At 42.9% G+C, this 20,012-nt stretch overlaps 1 protein-coding gene across 1 annotated transcript in view; it reads right to left on the bottom strand.

Moving 5' to 3' along the window:
* Positions 1-20,012, bottom strand: part of Mamdc2 (MAM domain containing 2) — a 154,435-nt gene that overhangs the window by 72,557 nt on the left and 61,866 nt on the right. The window contains exons 3-5 of the mRNA XM_021152082.2: positions 6,065-6,336; positions 4,640-4,724; positions 826-963 (exon numbers count right to left, since the gene is read on the bottom strand). Of these exons, the coding sequence (XP_021007741.1) occupies positions 826-963; positions 4,640-4,724; positions 6,065-6,336 (495 nt within the window). The remainder of the gene's footprint in view (positions 1-825; positions 964-4,639; positions 4,725-6,064; positions 6,337-20,012) is intronic.

The following is a 20,012-nucleotide window of genomic DNA, read 5'->3' as shown; positions in this document are numbered from 1 at the left end:
GTTGGAGACATATTTTTGAACATTTAGATAATGAGAAACTGCAGTGAGTAAAGGACAGGCAGTAAGGAACCACAAACCGTTGCCTTGTGTCCAGCCAAGGGTCCACGCAGTCATGAGTAAATAATCAAAACTGAATGGACCCTTCACTATCTGTAAGGATGTATCAGGAGTGAAAATGCAAAGGATCCAATGTCCTTACGTTCGCTTTCGAGGAAAGCCAGGATCTTCGCAATACTTAGAAAAGACCACAGAGTCGGGGACTGCTCTGTCTTGGAGATGAGGAGACATAGTGATTTACAAAACTACCAAGACCGGTTTGACCAGCGAGACACCGGAGGAAGGACACCCTTGCTCTGGTTTACCTTCGGACTTTCTCCTGCCCTCGCTGTGAGAGCCTCTGCATTTTCCTTGCAGAGTGCTTGCGTACTTGGCCACCAGGGGGCCCTATTGCACCCTTCAGAAGGAATAATCATTAGCATTGGTGGTCTCCTGGGAAATTCTTAAGGGCTGGTCACCCTGCGATCTAATTTTAATAAAGACAGCCTTGTCTTTAGAAATGAGAACAGCCAAATAGATAAGAAGTAAAACATTTCATGGGAATGTAAAAACAGCCAAGGTTATAGATGAGCCAAAGACTCTGTGGCTTCCTTAGCTACCAGCTTATGTCTGCAGTTGTTTCTGTCTCATAGATTGTCCCTCTCTCTTGCCTCTTCCACCTGGTCTTCCATTGTGTCCCCACCCCTTATTCTGTCGACCAATGCCAGGCAGTGGGAGTTGAAGGCAACGTTCACCCTGGAAAGAAGACTGCATTTGTGGTCGGCTCACCGTGCTTGCTCCTGAAGGTGTGATCCTGTGGGAGGATGGAGTGGGTGTTTTTCGCGGTTCCTCCTCCCACGAACCAGTTCACATTGGGATTCCAGCGGTTCACAAAGCCACAGAGATGGTTTTCTTCAAAGTCACAGTCTGGAGGAAGAGACGTAGACAGACATTTCATGGACCTGCAGTTACACCGGGGGACACCCATACTGACTGCATACTCTGGCCTTAGTCATTCTAAGGGCTCTTTTTCTCAACCATAGACCAGAAATTCAGAACAATATCGGGCAAGGAGAGAGATCCAGTAATGAATCGATGTTCTGATTCATTATTGCCTCTCTGAGCCCTTTCTCCTATTAGCCATGTGGCTTGTTGTGGGACTCACCATCTCTCTGAATCTGTTTATTGATGTGTGAATTGGAGACAACATTCCCACATCATCATACTGCAAGCACGGGCAGCTCTCAGTATGTCCATGCTTGATATTAGCTGATGAGTTTTTGTCAGCCTACTAAATTAATTAATTGGTCAATGTTTTGGTTCCTGGGGCTACATCCAAGGTCTTGTATGTGTTCATCATGCACTTTACCAGTGACCCGTGTTCACAGCTCTAATGTGTTTATTTTACTGTACTATTTTAGAGTTATTCCTCAGCTCTAGACATTTTCTCCACCACCCTTCCTGCTCCCTGATGGCCCAGCCCTCTATCTCTCTATGGTGAACAAGACTTCCAGAACTCAGAGGCATGTTTCCAAGATGCTGAAAACCCCCCACTTGTCTGATGAGTAAGAGTCGAGTGAGAGTGTGTGAGAGAGAAGCACACTGGGACCAGGGCCTTTCTGCAACTCCTGCCTAGAGATGAGGAAAACTGAAGTAAAATCTCTGTGCTTGGGAACGTTGTCGTGTTGTTTCTGTACATTGTTTCTCATCAACAAACTCTTTTAGCAGGGAATTTATAAACCTAACTCAGCTGCTGACCCCATAATCCTGCAATTATCAAACAAAGGATGATTCCCATCCTGTTCTTCTCTACTGCTCCATCCCCCTTGTTGGGTTCCACCAAGGGAGGGGAAAGAGGTTGACAGCAGGGTTAGTACCCATCTCCATCACTGCCAGGTTACCATGGTGAGCTATGGCCCTTTACAGAAAGAACAGCCTAACCAGAAGTCTTGACCATACAGCCACTCTTTCCACTTGCTAGTAATTCCTCCTCCTGTCCTGGCTAGGAAGCGAAGGGTCAAAGATGGCCTTGACCATCCTTGACTAGCCAGATGACAGGTTATGAGTCATAGCTGGCGCTAATTCTGGTCACGGTGCCAGCACCTGTTGGCATTTTTACTTTGCAAGGCTTTGTGGTCTGGTTGATGTCAATGGGCTTTCTTCAAATTACAGAGGCAGATCCCCACCTCCACTCCCACATCCCACAGAGCCACCCCGTTCCCACCAGAATCCTAGCTGGGACAGTTGTCAGCGTGTACTGACAAATTTTAAAATTTCTTTTTTTTCAAATTTCCACGGCAGTATCTGCCAACTGATGCTCAACATGTAGTGCCAAGGGCTGTCGCAGAGTGGAATAAAAAGCAAAAATCCTCCCCAGTGTGCCAGGCACCAGCCTAAGCTTCTTCTATGAACTCACTTAATCCTCAGCATCGCTCCTCGAGATAGACACTGTTATGAATCCAATTGCACCGAAGGGGAACCAAGAGAAGAGGAGAACACAGAGCTAGGGAGGGTGACAGTGTGGCATCCTTTTTGGTGTAACCAAACCAGAAGCCACCGTATCATCTGGGGGCAAGAACTGAACGTTACTTCAGTGCCAGCACTTTGTCAACCACCCTTAAATTTACTTCTCAGTCATCACAGGAACCAGCTTCCTTCCTCCCTCCCTCCCTCCCTCCCTCCCTCCCTCCCTCCCTCCCTCCTTCCTTTCTTCCTTCCTTCCTTCCTTCCTCCTTCCTTCCTTCCTTCTTCCTTCCTTCCTTCTTCCTTCCTTCTTCCTTCCTTCCTTCCTTCCTTCCTTCCTTCCTTCCTTCCTTCCTTCTTCCTTCTTCCTTCCTTCCTTCCTTCCTTCCTTCCTTCCTTCCTTCCTCCCTCCCTCCCTCCCTCCCTCCCTCCCTCCCTCCCTCCTTCCTTCCTTCCTCCTTCCTTCCTTCCTCCTTCCTTCCTTCCTTCTTCCTTCCTTCCTTCCTTCTTCCTTCCTTCCTTCCTCCTTCCTTCCTTCCTTCCTTCTTCCTTCCTTCCTTCCTTCCTTCCTTCCTCCTTCCTTCCTTCCTCCTTCCTTCCTTCCTCCTTCCTTCCTTCCTTCCTTCCTTCTTCCTTCCTTCCTTCCTTCTTCCTTCCTTCCTTCCTTCCTTCCTTCCTTCCTTCCTTCCTTCCTCCTTCCTTCCTCCCTCCCTCCCTCCCTCTCTCCCTCCCTCCCCCCTCTCTCTTTCTTTCTTTCTTTCTTTCTTTCTTTCTTTCTTTCTTTCTTTCTTTCTTTCTTTCTTTCTTCTTTTTTACAGGCAATGAGGACACGTGTGTGTGTGTGTGTGTGTGTGTGTGTACATGCACATGTGCACATGCAGTCAGGGACTGATCCAGCGGAGCTCCCCAAATGTGTCTGACTGCTTCTATGTGTGGAACGGCAGCACCCAGACTACTCAAAGGAGGAGCCTGGATGGAAGTTCTCTGCATATACATAAAGTACATTTTTTTTTTAGTCTCTTTTTCTTCGTTGCATTAGAGGTATCAGTGAAAGACCAAACATAGAAGCCAGAGCACAGGGCATTCATGGAGGCTCCTTGTTCAGGAGCGGCTTTGACCCTTCACTGACTTCAGCTGAGTCTTCAGTCTAAATACTGTCAATGCTGAGGCATCTCTCAGATCTACTGATTTTTTTTCTTTTCTACTCTCTGATCCCAACCCCCCCAGTTTAAGGTCCTCATTCTATAATCCCTGCAAATCCGTGTCTCTTCTGGGATTTTCCTAGGTCCTATGTATCTGTATTTCCTTCTTTCCAGTTCATGGACACCAGTGCCATCATATTGAAGCCACAGCTGCACGCCTGTCCCCTGCAGGCTAACTCTAGCACCTCCCTACCTCATAATTCCAGAAACCCAGGCTCCCTGCCCTGAGTCCTGTCTCTGTAGGAAGCCCCCTGAGGGTTCTGACAACTCAGCTCTGGGGTCTGCACCTGTCTGCTCAGATCTTACAGCCTCAGCCCCGCAAAGAACCCATTCCTCCCATGTGCACCTTTGCAGACACCAGCCTCTCATCACATAAAGTGTTATGGCCGGTGTCTAAGGACGAATAGTCAGGCACCCGTGGACCAGGGGCTGTCCTCTCTTCCTGCCTTCTCAAAACTGTCACGTAGACAATTGATCCTGCCTACACCAGCTAGGATCTAAGTGACAATGGAGATCATTAAGATAGCAGCAGCAGCAGTTTAACAGGAAAGTAGGTGACAAGATAGATTGTCTGCTTTTCTTGCAAAGGGCACACACACACACACACACACACACACACACACACACACACACACACAGTTCACAGCAAACCAGCAATTATTTTTATCAGAGCTGGGTGGGGTTAGAGAGCATCTCCCGAGGGAGAAGTTGGTTTTGCTTGTTAACCCAGCCAGTTAGAGCAAATGCTAATGAGCCTTTCCACACTGAAGATGGAGGATCAATGTCCCATCTTCAGGTGACCCTAGCAAAGAACAAATGCTAGCATTTTGTATCATGCTCCGAGACTCATTCAGCCTTCAGGATCGATTTACTGCTTTCTGGCTGTGGACGTAGGAAGAGATTTGCATTTCGTTGCCACAATCACAAAACTCACTCACCAATACAGTAGCCGGCTGTCATCTTGATTTCAAACAGGGCAATGCTAGCCGTGTTTCCTTGTCCCAGGACACCTTCTATCAAAATCTGTACAGCATACAGGGGAAAGGAATCAGGCATCAAAACACTGTGTTTCTTGTCCAAAATTTCAGTTCTTAGTGAGGAGCTGTTACTCAGTACGGTTCATAGCTGCTGAATGAATTTTACTATGGACTGTGTATGTGTGCATTTGTACCTGTGCACACACAAACACATACATACCCTGAGGACTTTGACCTGAGTGAAGTCTCCATCAGAAGCCTGGAGTCATATGCTCTTCCGTGCTAGCCTAACCTCCACCTTCCCCTGTGTTCATGGAGGTGGTAGACAGATTTCACGTCTGGCTTTGGTTCTCACATAGCTTTTACTTTTGTGGCTACAGGAGGATATTCTGCAAGTATTCAGGCAGCTTGGAGTCTGATAGCCATAGGAGGATAACGTGAAATAGGAACTCAGACTCCCAATGTTCTTTTTCTCAGTGGCTACCTGTTGGGGAAACCCCCAACAGACTGGGCTAAAGGGAGATGCTCTGTTTTAAAGCCTTTCAAAGAAGAGAATTGAACCTAGGAATGGAATGCACTAGGAATAGGGTCTCCTGGTGGCTCTGTGGTATCCTCAGCGACACTCTTATGTGTGCCACACTCTAGCTCTGTCCTGGCTCAACTACACATCCCACCTCTTACATCCTCTGCCTTCCTCTCAGATCACCACAGAGAAACAATTAGCCTCTTTGAAAAGGAAAAGAAACATGCCTAAGTTTCCTCTTTGCAAGCATTTTAGTGTTCCCTTTTATGATAATGCCTTGTTCAAATCTTGGAGCAGCTAACACATCAGGAAGATAACATAAACATATCCCACAAACAATGCAGAAGGGTGAAGCAAAATTGTTGGCAACAAAAATACTCCTGACAATCCATTCTCACTGAAGAGGTCAACATAGGCAGCATTTAGAGTCTTACTTTTTTTTTTTTTTTTTTTTTTTTTTTTAGTAGATGGAGAAAGTCTGTGAAGACACTCTTTTAAGGAATGAGCAAATATTAACTTACATTAATTTTCCATGATGTAACTAACTGTAGTGAATTACTTGTTATAAAACAGTGCTTTTCAACCTGTGGGTTGTGACCTCTATGGGGGTAGATGACCCTTTCATTGGGGTTGTCTAAGACCATCAGAAAACACAGAAACTTATGTTACAATTCATAGCAGTAGCAAAATTACAGTTATGAAGTAGCAACAAAAATAGTTTTATGGTTGGAGAATCACCACAACATGAGGAACTGTATTTAAGGGTTGTAGCATTCAGAAGGTTGGAACCACTTCTCTAAGACCTCATATAGCATAAAGCACATGTTACACGCCCTCACATTTTCCTCTTAAACCCCACTTACCTTGAATTTCTTGGAGGTGTTTTGAAGGTCCAGACTGGCTATGAGCCAGCTGTCTGAAGGCTCCTTAGTGGACCAAAGCAAGCGATCAAAGCTCTCATCCTCAAATCTCACATAGAGGTTCAGCTGGCTGGGGTCTGACACAGATCCCGGAGGTGTGGTTATCTGGTAGACCAGGCGCAAACAGTTCCACTCCTCAGCCTGCAAATCAGAACTCAGCAGTACAGCTTTCTCCCCTTGCCTGGCAAAAGAGGTGTCCACATAGACATAATGGCCTGGAAGGGAGAGGATCAAAGACAAGGAATTAGTCTTCTGATGCAACCTGGAGAAAGGACAACTGTTTGGTCCCATAAATCTGTAGGAAGACAGAGCTTGCATTGCATCATCCCAACGGTATTGCCTGAACACTGGGTCCCTGGTCTCCTGTGAAATGGCCACATCTAACCATACCCTGTGGGCCTCATGCATCCTATAGTGTATTAATGCATCCCAACACATTTGTAAAGGATATCATATGACAGGGTCAAAGGCTGGACACCGCTACACGGTTTGACCATATGGCAGCCACTTCCCCATTTGACAACAGGCTGAGGTGTCTTGAGATGTGGGCCTCTCAAGAGAGTGGAGTGCCCTGTCCAGTTTTCCAGCCCTCCAACTCCTCTGAACTCTGACACAGGCCAATGATCGGTGCCTTTCTACATCCCACATCAGGTTCATTTAGCACAATGAACTAGGCATCCTGGTCCTCACATGGGTAGGGTGCAGGCTCTGGACATTGAATCTAGGGAACAAGATGAGCAGCCTAGACCCAAAAGCCTCAAAACAGGATGACTTGGTGCACTCAACCCTCCCCCTCCCAGAACAAATGATTTAATTTGCATTTAGCTTGTATCATTAGAATAGACTAAATTGATTTAGTTACTCAGCCTGGCTCTTGGGACCTAGCCAGACAAAGTGTAAGCCTTTTTTTTTTTTTTTTTTTTAATTTAAGAATTAGCTTCCTGTTCCCTAGACTCTTTCCTAACCAAATATAAATCTCACAGCTCTGATATCTAAATAGAAAGTGTATGTAGAATACATTGCACAGGGCTTGGAAAGCAGTGAACACAGCAGGATTACTCCCATTCTGTCTTCCTTTTTTAATTCGCTGTTTCTCCTCCTCTTTCTCTCCTCTGTCTCCTGTTACCTTCTCTATCCTCCTATTTTCTCTAATTCTCTGCCATCATCTTCTGTCTCTGGCTCTATCCCGCTAATATGGATAAGTGGCATTCTGCCAGCTGGCCAGGAAATGGACTCATATTCCTATGAAGGATGGGGTGGGAGCGGTGTGATGAAGCCAAGAACACCAGTGTAAGCCTTCCACACTACTCTGGCCACTCTTAGACTCATAGTCTAGCGATTCATTTGCTTATTGGTCTTTGGAAGTGTAAGTTGTAGACTGCATATGTCTACATATGAAGCTTCCACCTTTGTGCCTGAATCAACCCATTGCTTTCTATCATGTGGCTGCCCACACCACCCCTGGTCCTTAACAATGAACTCTTACCAGAAAGCTCTGAAATACATATATTTTGCTTGATTTCCTTCTGCTCATCTTCCCACACTTATTGCCCCCACTGGCTATCACAGCTAGGATCTCTCTAACTGTGGCCAGTTCTGATAGGTCAGCAGCTGCTCAGCAAATGATCAGCCTCCATGTAGGACACAGAATGCCATCTTGCTGAGCTGGAAGATTCCAAGATCAAGCTTATCTCCAGTAGGCAATCTTCACGTGGAAGCTGCTCATGAGTGACAATAGCTTTGAGAACCATCTCAGGTCACCCATGAGGTAAGCCTGATCCTTAAAGCTATTCCCGCCACCAGGTGTCCTTTGTACAGCTAATCCTCAGGGACCAGGCACTGCCCTAAATGTGTGGTACCCACTCACCATTCACAAGCTGTGGTGCCTACTAGTTCTCAATCATGAAATTAAGCTCTAGATACCAAGGGGTTGGTTAGTAAAGATTTGGATCACTGTGATCTCAGGGGATGTGTTCATGCCACCCTGTTTTCACCGCTCTTTGTTCAGGACATCTCAGTAGGCAGGAAGTGAATCGGAGTGGAGAAGGGACTGTGTGTTGGTTAGATTTTTGTTGATTTGAGTCAAACTGGAGTCATCTGAGGAGAGAAAATGCCTCCATCAGTTGGCCTATAGGAAAGCCCACAGGGCATTTGTTTGGTTGATGGTTGAGATGGGTAGGCCCAGCCCACTTTGGGCAACACCATCCCTAGGAAGGTCATCTTGAGGTGCATAAGAAAACAAACTGAGCAAGCCAGGAGGAGCAAGCCAGTAAGCAGCGTGGTTTCTGCTCCAGCTCCTGCTTCCAGGTACTTGTTTTGTTTCCTACTCTGACTCCTCTCAGAGATGGTCCTCATCTGAAAACCTTTTTATGCCCAAGTTGCTTTCAGTCATGGTCTTTTTGGCACCAATAAAACCCTAACTAAGGCAGATGGGGAGGTGCGGAGAGTGCCACTTTTCCTGCAGAAGTAAAGAGGTGGGAAGCAAAACATAAGAGAGGAAAGAAGAAAGTTCCGAACTGTGGCTGCCAGCATCTATGACAAATCTCAAAGCTGCTGCTGCAGAGGCTCAGCTCTCCTGGGCATTTCCCAGTTTCTCCTGCCTTAGTTCCCTCCATTTCCCCCACATTACAGCAGAGAAAGCTCAAGACTTGAGGTTTTCACATTTGTATCTAGAGTCATCTGGAGGGACCGCTTCCACTCCAAAGAAATAGGGCTCATTGTCTAGGCTCCCTTTGCCTATCACAGAAAGTGCATCATAGGTTCCTTTAGCATGTTTTAGAGGGATCAGATGGTTTAAGTAGAACTCAAATGTCCCTGAATGTGTGTAATATAAGGTTCATATCAGCCAACAATCAGTGCTATCTGTCCTTTTGGCCGAGGGTGGTTATAAAGCCTGTGTTGAACTGGTCACAGCGATGCACACCTCTAATTCCTGATACATGAAGGATCAGGCAGGAGGGTGACTTCACCTCAATAAAGACAATCTGTGGTAGTGGGTGGTGGTTAACTTAGTGGTCTACAACTGGCTGAGGTTCCAAGACTTCATATATACCAAACTCTCTTCCCTTCCATGGCTGAGGGATCATTGCAGAAGGAGTAGAAAGAGTGTAAGAGTCCGACAGAGGAGGTGATGACTCCAAGGAAGCATTGTCTACTGGACACAGCAGGACAGATGTGCATATATACTCCCAGTGATTACAATAACATGCCCAAGACCTAAGCCTAAGCCGGACCAAATTCCAGTATGGAGCAAGGAGTTGTGTATACAATCCTACTCCTAGTCATGGAGTGGTCAGCAATTATATAAGTTGCAGGGAGAGGGTGCCATAATTTTCTCCAAAATAGCCCTTGGTAAATCTATCGTTTCCTATGGAAGACTACCCCTCCCATCTGTCTAGATATTCTTTCTCACTTAGAATATCCTTGTAAGCATATGCTAATGATTGCTTGTTAAGAGCCTTTGAAGCGTATATTGTATTATTCAAAATACCTTGGTATCAAATTTATGAAACAGTTGGTGCTATTTATTGAGGGATTTTTGACATGTCATCCATAAATACTGACTGTTTCAAAATGTTGAGATTCCAGATCTCCAGTTAAGTTCTGGGTCATGCTGTATGAACATGAATATGTCTACTAGTTGTATCAGAGTGTGCTCTCAGGCTTATCTACCTAGCAGAGCAATGCATTGTCCTAGCTTAATTAACCAACTCAAATGTTCCTACCTTATCTACCACTGCCTAGTCTAAGATCACTGCTCTGAATCTCTGAGTCCACTTTTCATACCCAGCCTGGAGCCAGCCTCAGGATCTCTGTAAACACAGAGCCCCATGGAGCTGTTGCTAATTAGGTTGAGTGGGCTCTTGGACTGAAGCTGGTTGTAACTGCTACTTGGGATTTCAAAGCAACACTGTATTTTTGTGGTCATGCTACAGCTAAATTAAACTAGAAGGAACATGATATATTTAGAGATTTGTAAAATTGAATATAGAATGAGCAAGAGATGGCTATAAAGTGGCTTCTCTGTGCCATAACTAGTAAAATTCCTGTAGAGCCTGCTTTATTAAAGAGAAACATACCACTGAGGGAAGCAATGCCCAGGATTTATTCCACAATGGTCAGACTGACATCAGGACTCTAACTTTACACAGAATTCACTCGTCATAGAATCTACCCTTTTAATACAATTCAGTGGTTTTCCGAGCATTCGCAAAGTTGTAAAACCATCTCATTATTGTTGGATTCTAGAACATTTGTGCCATCCAAACCAAATTTCTAAACTCGTTCACAGTCGTTCTTCACTCTCCTCTCATGAGCCTCTGGAGACCACAGTGTAATTTGCTTGTTCTGAGAGTGGCTTGTAAGTAGAGCCTTATAGTATGCATATGACTGGCACGGTTCCTCAGGTGTCTTCAAGGTTCACCTGTGTTAGAACATCATTTCTTCTTAGTGCACAGTCCCATTTTGCACCCTTCAGTCACCAGCTGACAAATGTTTGTGCTATTCTATCTTCTTGCTATGATGAGCAGGGAGGCTATTGCGAACACTCAACGAGTTTTCAGTGAATGAATGTTCAAGTCTCTCACTGATGAGACCCTTATTCACTGATCATATGATAACTCTATGTTTAGCTTTTTGAGGAACTGCCAGAAATTCTTCTATGGATACAGTGTTTGCATCCTACCCACAACGTATTCATCCTACTCTTTACCTATAGATAGAACTATTTATACCTGGTATTGTCCATCTTTCTTTATAAGAGTCATCCTGGTACATATAAAGTGGTATCCCAGTATGCCTATTTATCTAATGATTTAGGATGCAGAATACCTTTCCTGTGTCTATTGGCCACTTGTATGCCTTCTTTGCAAGCGAACATATACAAATTCTTTTCCCATTAAGAAAATAGGTTATTTGGGAATGGAAAGATGGCTAAGCAGTTAAGAGCACTGGCTGCTCTTCCAGAGGTCCTGAGTTTAATTTCCAGCAATTACAGGTGGGCTCACAACCGTCTATAAAGGGACCTGATGTCTTCTTCTGGCATGTACGTGTACCTGCAGAAGACCACTAATACATTAAAAAAACTACAAAATAAATAAATAAATAGATAAATAAACAAACAAACAAATAGGATGGGTTATTTGTCATTTATTATTGAGTTACAAGTCCTTTAGTTGTAACAGCAGCATTTCCTCATCTTCATTTTCAAAATAAAATTTAAGTTTAAATATAATTACATCACTTCTCTCCTCTTTCGTTCGTTCAGTCCCTCCCGTGTCCTCTCCCTCCACCCTTCCTGTGTTCCTCCACTCTAGGACTGATAGCCTCCTTTTCTCTGACTATTATTGTTGCACATACATGTGCATGGACATTTAAATGCAACCTGCAGAGTCCATTTTTGTTATTTGTGTGTATAAGTTGTTGTTGTTGGCTTCCTCCATAAGGCTGTATGTAGTCTAGCCCCTGAATCCAGACTATGATGTTGCTATTCTTTCCTGCTTTCCTGATGCCTTTTTTCCTCTGGATCTTTCCCTGCCTAATAGATGGTATAGAGTGGTCAAGTGGAGCTGGCTTGTCAGCCAGACGTTGGCTCAGACTCTAGCCACACCATTTAGAAACCCTGTCATTTTGGGCAAGTTAATTATAGTATTTGAGATTCACTTTCTCCATTGGTAAGATGGGAATTTTAAAAAAAACACTGACTTTTCTAGCATTTAAAAGATTCAATAAGAGCGTATCATATAGTAATTAGCATATTGTCGAGCTCCTAATAAATGTTAGTGCTTATGTTTCCCAGAAGTTACCCAGTCAGTATGATCTTTTGGATGCCTGGCAACCTCACTGTTGCCTTATGCTGGAGCTCTTGGATACTAATGCTACATTCTACTGCTGCAGTGTCCTACCCTTCTAATCAGGTATCAACTCCTCAATTGCACAGATGACCCCTTCTGCCCTTCACAGCTATATCCATTTGGCTGGTGTTTCTCTGCTACTGGGTACACAGCCTTTTCTCATTCCTAACTTCTCCCTAGCTGTCCACCCCATTGCCCAATTATGCTCTGCATTAAGCAGTCATCTCTGGAGCTACCTGCTGATCAAAGTATTCTGCAAAGCAATGCATCCAAACCAAGTGGCAAACATTCCTCTCTACAAGAGACCAGATGCCTATTGTTGAGATAGTCTCTTCCAAAGACTTGTATCCTAATTCTATATAAGCCATAAACTTAAATTTGAAAGAATTATGATTTTCTGGTCTATCAAAGGCTTATCAAAAAATAAAAAATTCTGAATATCTATGGAAAATGCAGTTGGTAAGGGTTCTCAACAATAGCTGGTCATATGGAAATGATTAAGAATGGTTAAGAGTATGCAGTGCACCTGAGTTCTCTTCCCAGCACTCACATTGGGCAGCACACAGCTTGCTGTAACTACAGTTCAAGGAGGTCTGATACCTCTGACCTTCTTAGGTACCTGCAATCATTTGTACATTCCCCCATGTACATAACTAAAAATAAACAGTTGATTATTTTAAAATAATTGGAATAATACTCTTCAAATGTTAAAGGGACTGTAGTAAACAGTTGAATATTAGGATCCAGTTTTCTCAACTAGATTCATAATCATCAATAAATCTACTGATTACTTCTAGTAAAAAATATTGTTTGAAAATCTCTAGCACAAATACCTGTCATTTTCATATTCTTTCCTGTTTGAGGTTCCCAATTTTCTGAAATGTTAGCCTGTTATTTTTTGTTTGTTTGTTTGGTTTTGTTTTGTTTTTTTTCAAGACAGGGTTTCTCTGTATAGCCTTGGCTGTCCTGGAACTCACTTTGTAGACCAGGCTGGCCTCGAACACAGAAATCTGCCTGCCTCTGCCTCCCAAGTGCTGGGATTAAAGGCATGCACCACCACCCCTGGTCAGCCTGTTATTTTTTTAAACTACAATTTTAATAGTAGAAAAATGAGCATAACTTTTAAGAATTCCTAAATGATCTGTTAGGAAACAGATTCAGCTGAGCAATAGTGGCAGACCTCAGCTGCCCAGAGGCAGAAGTAAGGGAGCACAAGTTCAAGGCCAGCCATAGGAGGTTTGGTGGTAAAGTGACTGTACAATATGGACAAACAAGGTCCTATGCTCAATCCCCAATATGAAAGAGGCAAGAGGGAGACAAAGAGAAGAGAGCAGAAGAAGAGGGAGAGGGAGGGGGAGGGGGAGGGGAAGGGGAAAAGGGAGAGGAATAAGAAAGAGCACTGGTATTTGTTATTCAGCAGACTCTTCATCTTTATTCTTGCATCTTATTCCTATCAGATTATCCCATGAAGCAGAACCAGAGATTCACAAAAGTTAATCCATCATCTCAAGATCACAGCCAGAAACACAAGGCGTGGCTCGCAGTGCACGTCCTTTCCTCATACCATGCTGTCCCCACCTACTTTCTTCTCTACCACATTTGTCATCTTATATTTTCACAATTATATTCATAGTCCTATAAGAAGAAAAGCATATTTTTCATCACAGTGACTTATATCCTTGGCAAGAAGTAAATATTTCTGTTGTGAGCAAAATCTTATTCTTTTTCTTTCTATTAGCATCCACTGGAGCAGATGCTTCCGTGTGGGAGCTTTTGAGACCTCTCTATTAGTATCATTCCTGCTGGGTACACAATCACTAGATTTTAGCACATTGCCTCTAATACTGAAGGTTCTCAACACATCAAGATTTCTAACATTTACATGTCTTACAGCTGACCTATAGCAGTGTCCTGTGTTTTATGGTTGGCCTGTGCAGTAGTTTGCCATATAGTTGACCTATAGTAGTGTGTCTTCGCTCCTCACACTGGAAAGATGCTGACAAGTCATGGATTCACTGGATACAACCAACGATATTTAAGGGCTAGATTCTGATTATCAGAGACCCTTTGGTTCTGAAGACCACACCAAAGTAAATAGTCCTGGAGATATGGTAGCAAGGACCCGAAGGTTTACAGAGTCACTCTACACACAAGCCTGTCTATCAAGGGCAGCCCAGACCCCAAGGAGAAGCCCTCAGGGTAAATCTTTAGTGTAATTCATTTTCACAAAGGACTTATGGATTGTTAGTGTCTGGACAATACAGTGCTACACACTAGCTGATAAAAATCAGTATGCTTACAGGTCCCTGTTGGACCGCAAGGGTCACTCGACCGGGTGTTCATGATGGCTTCACAACCCTTCCCAGTGTGTTTTCAATGGTAATGGCTCCTCTGTTTTATTGCTGCCATCTGAGGTCCCTAGTAATGATACACGTCCCAGAGACTTCTCTTTCTGAATCAGTGAAAGTACACGAAACCCTTGGCTCTAGATTTATTTTTGTGTAGAGAATAAGAGTTAGGAGGTATTAACTTAGACCCAACTGTCCAGAGAAAGCGATGTTCTGAGGGTGTTGCTTTGAACTGCCTCCTTTATAGGCAACCCACTTCTAAAGTGTCATGGGGAAAACGGTCTATAATTGAGAAAGAGCGAACAATTTTGCAGCTCTATTTGGATCCTCATTGCTAAGAAAACTCCTTCTGGAATAAAATCTAGCATGGCAAAGTACTCTCATGTGGGAAACTTCAAATACTGTTTTAAAGCAGGAAAAAAGGGGAACCTGAATTAAAAGAGCAAACCCAAAATGACCATGTACACATTTCCCTTTGAGCACAACTCACGGGGCTAGGGCAGGGTGTATCCTCTCTCTGTATAGAAACGGACTTTGCAGTGTCCTTTGACCCTTCATTATACTCTAATCTCAACAGAGCCATCACGGGTAGCTACACAATGTACAACTCCAACTCTACACGATGATCTTGTCTGTATACTTCCCTTCCCAGGCAGTCTTTGCTGACCTCCACCTACGTTATTGGATATGTCTTCCAAGTTCTTTTTAGCACCCATTATATTAATTTATATTTGCCTAATTCCTTGTCTACCATCCTTGGTAGGGTTTTCCATATTTAAGAGCACACAACATATCTGCTTGGTTCTTAGCAGGTTTATTTTCTATATTTTTAAATAAATGAGTAAACTTCCTCCTGACAGTAGGAGTTCACTGCTTTTTTTTTTAAATATAAAGACCATTAAGATCTCTCTCACTATGGAGATTTCTCATTAGTTTCTAATCTTATAATAATTACTCACTGTTATTCCTAAATTTCACTCCAGGAAATATGACATTTAAAGGCAGCTAGTATCTTCACCAGTGACTCATGCCATACTTAACTACCATAACATATGTCCCTACTGCTAATATTTTTTGAAACGTCAACCCCACAATACGTTGAGATATGCAAAGAAGTGTTAACATGCATACTTCTTTGCCTTTCTGGAATGTAGAGTTTGTGAGAAGCATTCAGAAGACATTCCAACGTGTGGCATTTCCACATTAAAGAGAGAAATGTTTTTATTTTATTTTTTAAAGTTAAACTCCTAGTTTGGAGGCATTACAAAGGACAGAGGTCAGCACTCCCTGCGCAGTGACTTCGCAGCTGTCTCCAAGGACATTCCCCCTGACATCAGGGAAACTTCTCATTGTAGCTAACACCGCAAACGTTGTGTCAAAAGATTACAGAATGTTATGAGGGCTTAAGGAGACTGCCAGCAGCAATCTCCAATGTAAATAGAGGCCAACACTGGAAACTGCCACTCTGAGGTTTGTCTGCACTTTTTCTTTAGGGCTATGCAGGGTGTGGTTTAAACCCTGCTGACCTCAGTGGCCTTTCTGAAAGAGAAGTTTACCTTAGCAACTACCAACAGGAAAGCAAGTGATGAACCCACAGGGGAAGGTCATGAGGCTGTTGGAAAGGGAAGGCAGCTTTACAAAGCTTGAGGAAATTAAAAAAAAAAAAGAAAAGAAAAGAAAAGAAAAGAAAAAGAAAGGGCCTCCATTAAATGAGAATGTTGCCCTGTTAGACACCAGCTCTCAGAATATCTTCTCAAAGATACTCCTCGGATATACTGACATGCTTCTCTAACATAAAAGAGCTGGACCTGGTGTGGAAGCCCCCTAATCCCATCAGTGGGGAGACTGACTTGGGGAGATTGTGAGTTCAAGGTCAGCCTGATCTCTCTAGAGGGCTCCTGGCTGGAAAAGAAAACAGTGAAGTAAAGAAAAACATAGTGAATATGGACAGTGATGATGGCAAGCACAATGGCTAATGAGCATCTCCACCAGTCTCAGAAGTGTACTGGGAAGGGAAGAGGCATCTTGCTCCCACCAGTCTCATAAGTATACTGCTTCCATGAGAAGTGTGTTCTTTATTAAGACAGGAGGCTCAGGCTCCCTGTGTAACTGCGCTGCCTAACAACACTGCTCAGAGCACAGCTGAGTGCTTTTGCTCATGAATTATGCAATAAGGTTTGTCAAATGAAGTGATGCACATTTCAGCTTCATTCAGACCAGAAGAAAATGTACATGCCTGTGAAGGCTTCACCGTGGTGTTTACAAACAAATACATCTGAATAAACATATGTATATTATGTGTGTATATTGGCACATATCTATTAAAATATTTACATTTTCTTGTTTTAAATTCTGCATTATGTATATTATAAAGAATAATAGTAAGAAGGGATAAGAAGTATTTTCTATTTAAAAACAAACAGATGTTGACACATTTCATCTTTGATGTACTGTATAGAAGATCAAAGATAGAATATATGGGGTTTGAAGATGTGTCAGTGGGTAAAATGTTTGTATGCAAGCATGAGGACCGGGGGCTCAAATTCCCAGAACCCATACAAAAGCAGGGAGCAGAAGGATGTGTCTGTAATCTAATGCTTCTATAGTGACATGGAAGACAGGATAATGCCTGGAACTTTGCATGCCAGCTAACCTGACATATGTGATAGGAACAGCAACAGCAGCAGCAGCAGCAACAATGAAACCTTGTATGAAACCAACGCTTAAGGTTGTTCTCACACATGTGCAGTGGAACCCATTCAAGTCTGCACATAACACACGTGAATACACACATCTCACACAGACACACACACACACAGACACACACACACACAGACACACACACACACAGACACACACACACATTCACACACAGACACACACACACTCACATACATACACACACACACACACACACCATATGATGTCCAGTGGTAGAAGCATAATATTAGAAAGAAGAGAAAGAACTCCCATAATATCTGCAAAATGAGCATTTTGCTCTGTAGTCATAGTTTTAAAACGTTTTAAAAGTGCAGGTCAATGCAGTCGTCCATTGATTGACAGAGCAAGGAGGAGCGGCTGGGATGACCAGGTGGAGCACACAGTTTTATACAGACCTTTGCTGTTGAGCACAGTTTTACCCATCAATTCTGTTTCCTCTCAAACCCCTGGCCTGAACCTTGGGATGGTTTGGAAACCTCTATCTTAGGTAATTCTGATCTTCTCAAAACTAGAGGCTCAGCACTGCATCTTGTGCCTGGGTCTCAGTTGTTTCAAATTTGGCACAGTTTGCTGGGTATTTGGTTGAGGGCAGGAAACCCTGCTCCCTCTGTTTATGTAACCCCCCCCCCATATGAAACAGTCTGTATCCACCAGCCTTCAACCCCACCCATCAGCATCCCTGAACGAGACATGGTCTGCAGGCTATGCAGACACTTCTAAGTGATTCTGAAGTGGCAGCTGGGGAAGTGTTCTTTTGAACTGTTTGCTTTCCCAGTTAGATTTAGCACACCACACGTTCATGTATGGCCAACCGTATTTGTTCTATCCACCTCTAGCCTCAAGGTGTGGCACACAGTACGTGTTTAAGAAGTTTACTAAGCAGTGGACCCTTCTACACATCTCAGTGCAGGAGGACGGGCAACGAGAAGGAAATTCTTGCTGTTTTATATAGTACGTTCCCTATTTCAGAAGCATTGCTTGCCTCTTTTGAAGAGAAATATGAGGGCCCGTATGTATCCAAGGCTTCTAAGAAACAACAAAATAGAAGGGGAAGAAATCACGTTCCAGTAAATGGCTTGAATTTTGATACCAACACACTGACAGCAACTTGTTACTCAGTTTTAGAGACTTAACTATTTATAAATCACTGGAGCCAGCTTGAGCCTCTCATAAACCCTGTGAAAAAGCTGGACACTTTTGTTTCTCATTTGATGGAGTGCAGAACCCTGGCTTGGATTCTGTATTTTGCCTAATGAGCACAGTGGGCTCCAGATTCACTCAGATTGCCAGATAGAGCAGTTGGAACTACTGATGCATATTCTAAATGTTGCATGGCACACACTGACCTTAAGAGACTTTGTTGCTTATCTGTAATCCTGATTTAACAGGGTGTCCTGTAACCCTTGGTCCTAGGCTGATTTTTTTTTTTAATAAGCCAAGGCAGAGTGTGTGTGTAAGCACACATATTTGCATCATGCCTGTGTGTAAAGAATTGCAGGAGTGATGGCTTTCACACTTTATATGGATTCAGTGGCTAATTTTTTGTAAAATAACTAATACAAAGTAGTACACAGTTTAAAATATAAGTCAACCAATGAGGCTTCTTATCCTGGAATTCTGGGACATTATTTTTTAATAACGTGCTTGTTTATATGCAAATACACAGAACCTTTGTAGTGATTTGAATGAGAGAATCTCCCCATAGGGTTAGATGTTGAACACTTTCTCCCCAGGTGATGATTTAATTATTTAATTACAAATAATTAAAACACCCTTCTGTGTCATTTTTCTCTGAATAGTCTTTAGGGACTTTATTATCTTTCATCCATTATCTATAGATCTATCTATTTATCTGTCTTTGTTTTTTTCCAGTGCTGTAGATCAAACCCAGACACATTCTATCTCCTGGATCTGCCTCAACCTGGTCCAGGGCTGAGCCAGAATAAGACTCACATCCTAAGACCTCATTACAGAGAGCAAGAAAGGGGAGGAGAGAGGGTCCACAGGTTCAGTCCACTTGAACTGTTAGCACTCACAGTGACGTTCAAATGTAAAACTTCATAAAAGAATTGAGGGATGAAGTAGCTCTACATGGAGCTTACTGTAACCTATATTTCTAACTCCTGCATAGCTTTCCCTCTTATTAGAAGCATCATATTTAACTAATTGCTGCCCTGGTGAAGTACATATCCTCATGGCATTTGTGTTTAAAAACAACATGGTGATATCTTGCATCTGTGACTAAGTACAGACGTCACAGTAGGTACAGCCATGGGAGAAAGCTCTAGAAATGGCTTTGCAGAATTAAGGGAGACAGACATTTTACACTTTGCTGTATTCAAATGTTCCTTCTTGAAGTTGTGTTGGTTCTTTTCCCAGTGGCAATAAGTGGGAACACTTCTGCTATTCTAATCAATTTTGGCACTCAGTGGAATTATGGGGGTTTGTGTAGTAGATAAAAATGCCATGTTATTGAAGCTATCACATGACTTTTTCTTGCTGTAGGTGAAACAGTATTTTTATAGGAAGACAAGCCACTGATAGTTGGTATTCCCATTGTGTGGTATTCTTGACTTATTTTGCCAGTGGGTATTAAGTCCTTCAGTGTTACTTACAGAAATCCCTATTAAAGAAATTAAACCAACATTTTTATAGGTATTATAATGGTCTCAAGCACATCATTTGTCCATAGATCAATGTTGTTGTAATGAAGAGCTTGAGTTTGGAAAATATTTAAATGAATACTTAAATAAATAAATAATATTTAAACAAATATATGACACATCAAGGTTAGGAAAAGACACGTGATTGTCATGGTAGCTGAAATATGTACTGTTTGTAGAAGGACTTTTTGAGTTTATGACATTATCAAGTTTATGACAATCATTTCCATCTTGTTGAAGTTAGCCCAGCAGGACTATGAGGAAGGTACAATAAGTCACTGTTATAGCAACTCCTGAGATCTGGGAT

Source organism: Mus caroli, unplaced genomic scaffold (assembly GCF_978045245.1).
Source record: "Mus caroli unplaced genomic scaffold, Mus_caroli_1 scaffold_20, whole genome shotgun sequence".
In the NCBI taxonomy this organism is placed as follows: Eukaryota; Metazoa; Chordata; class Mammalia; order Rodentia; family Muridae; genus Mus; species Mus caroli.
The sequence above is the reverse complement of the archived record's forward strand: the minus strand, read 5'-3'. Positions and strand labels throughout refer to the sequence as shown.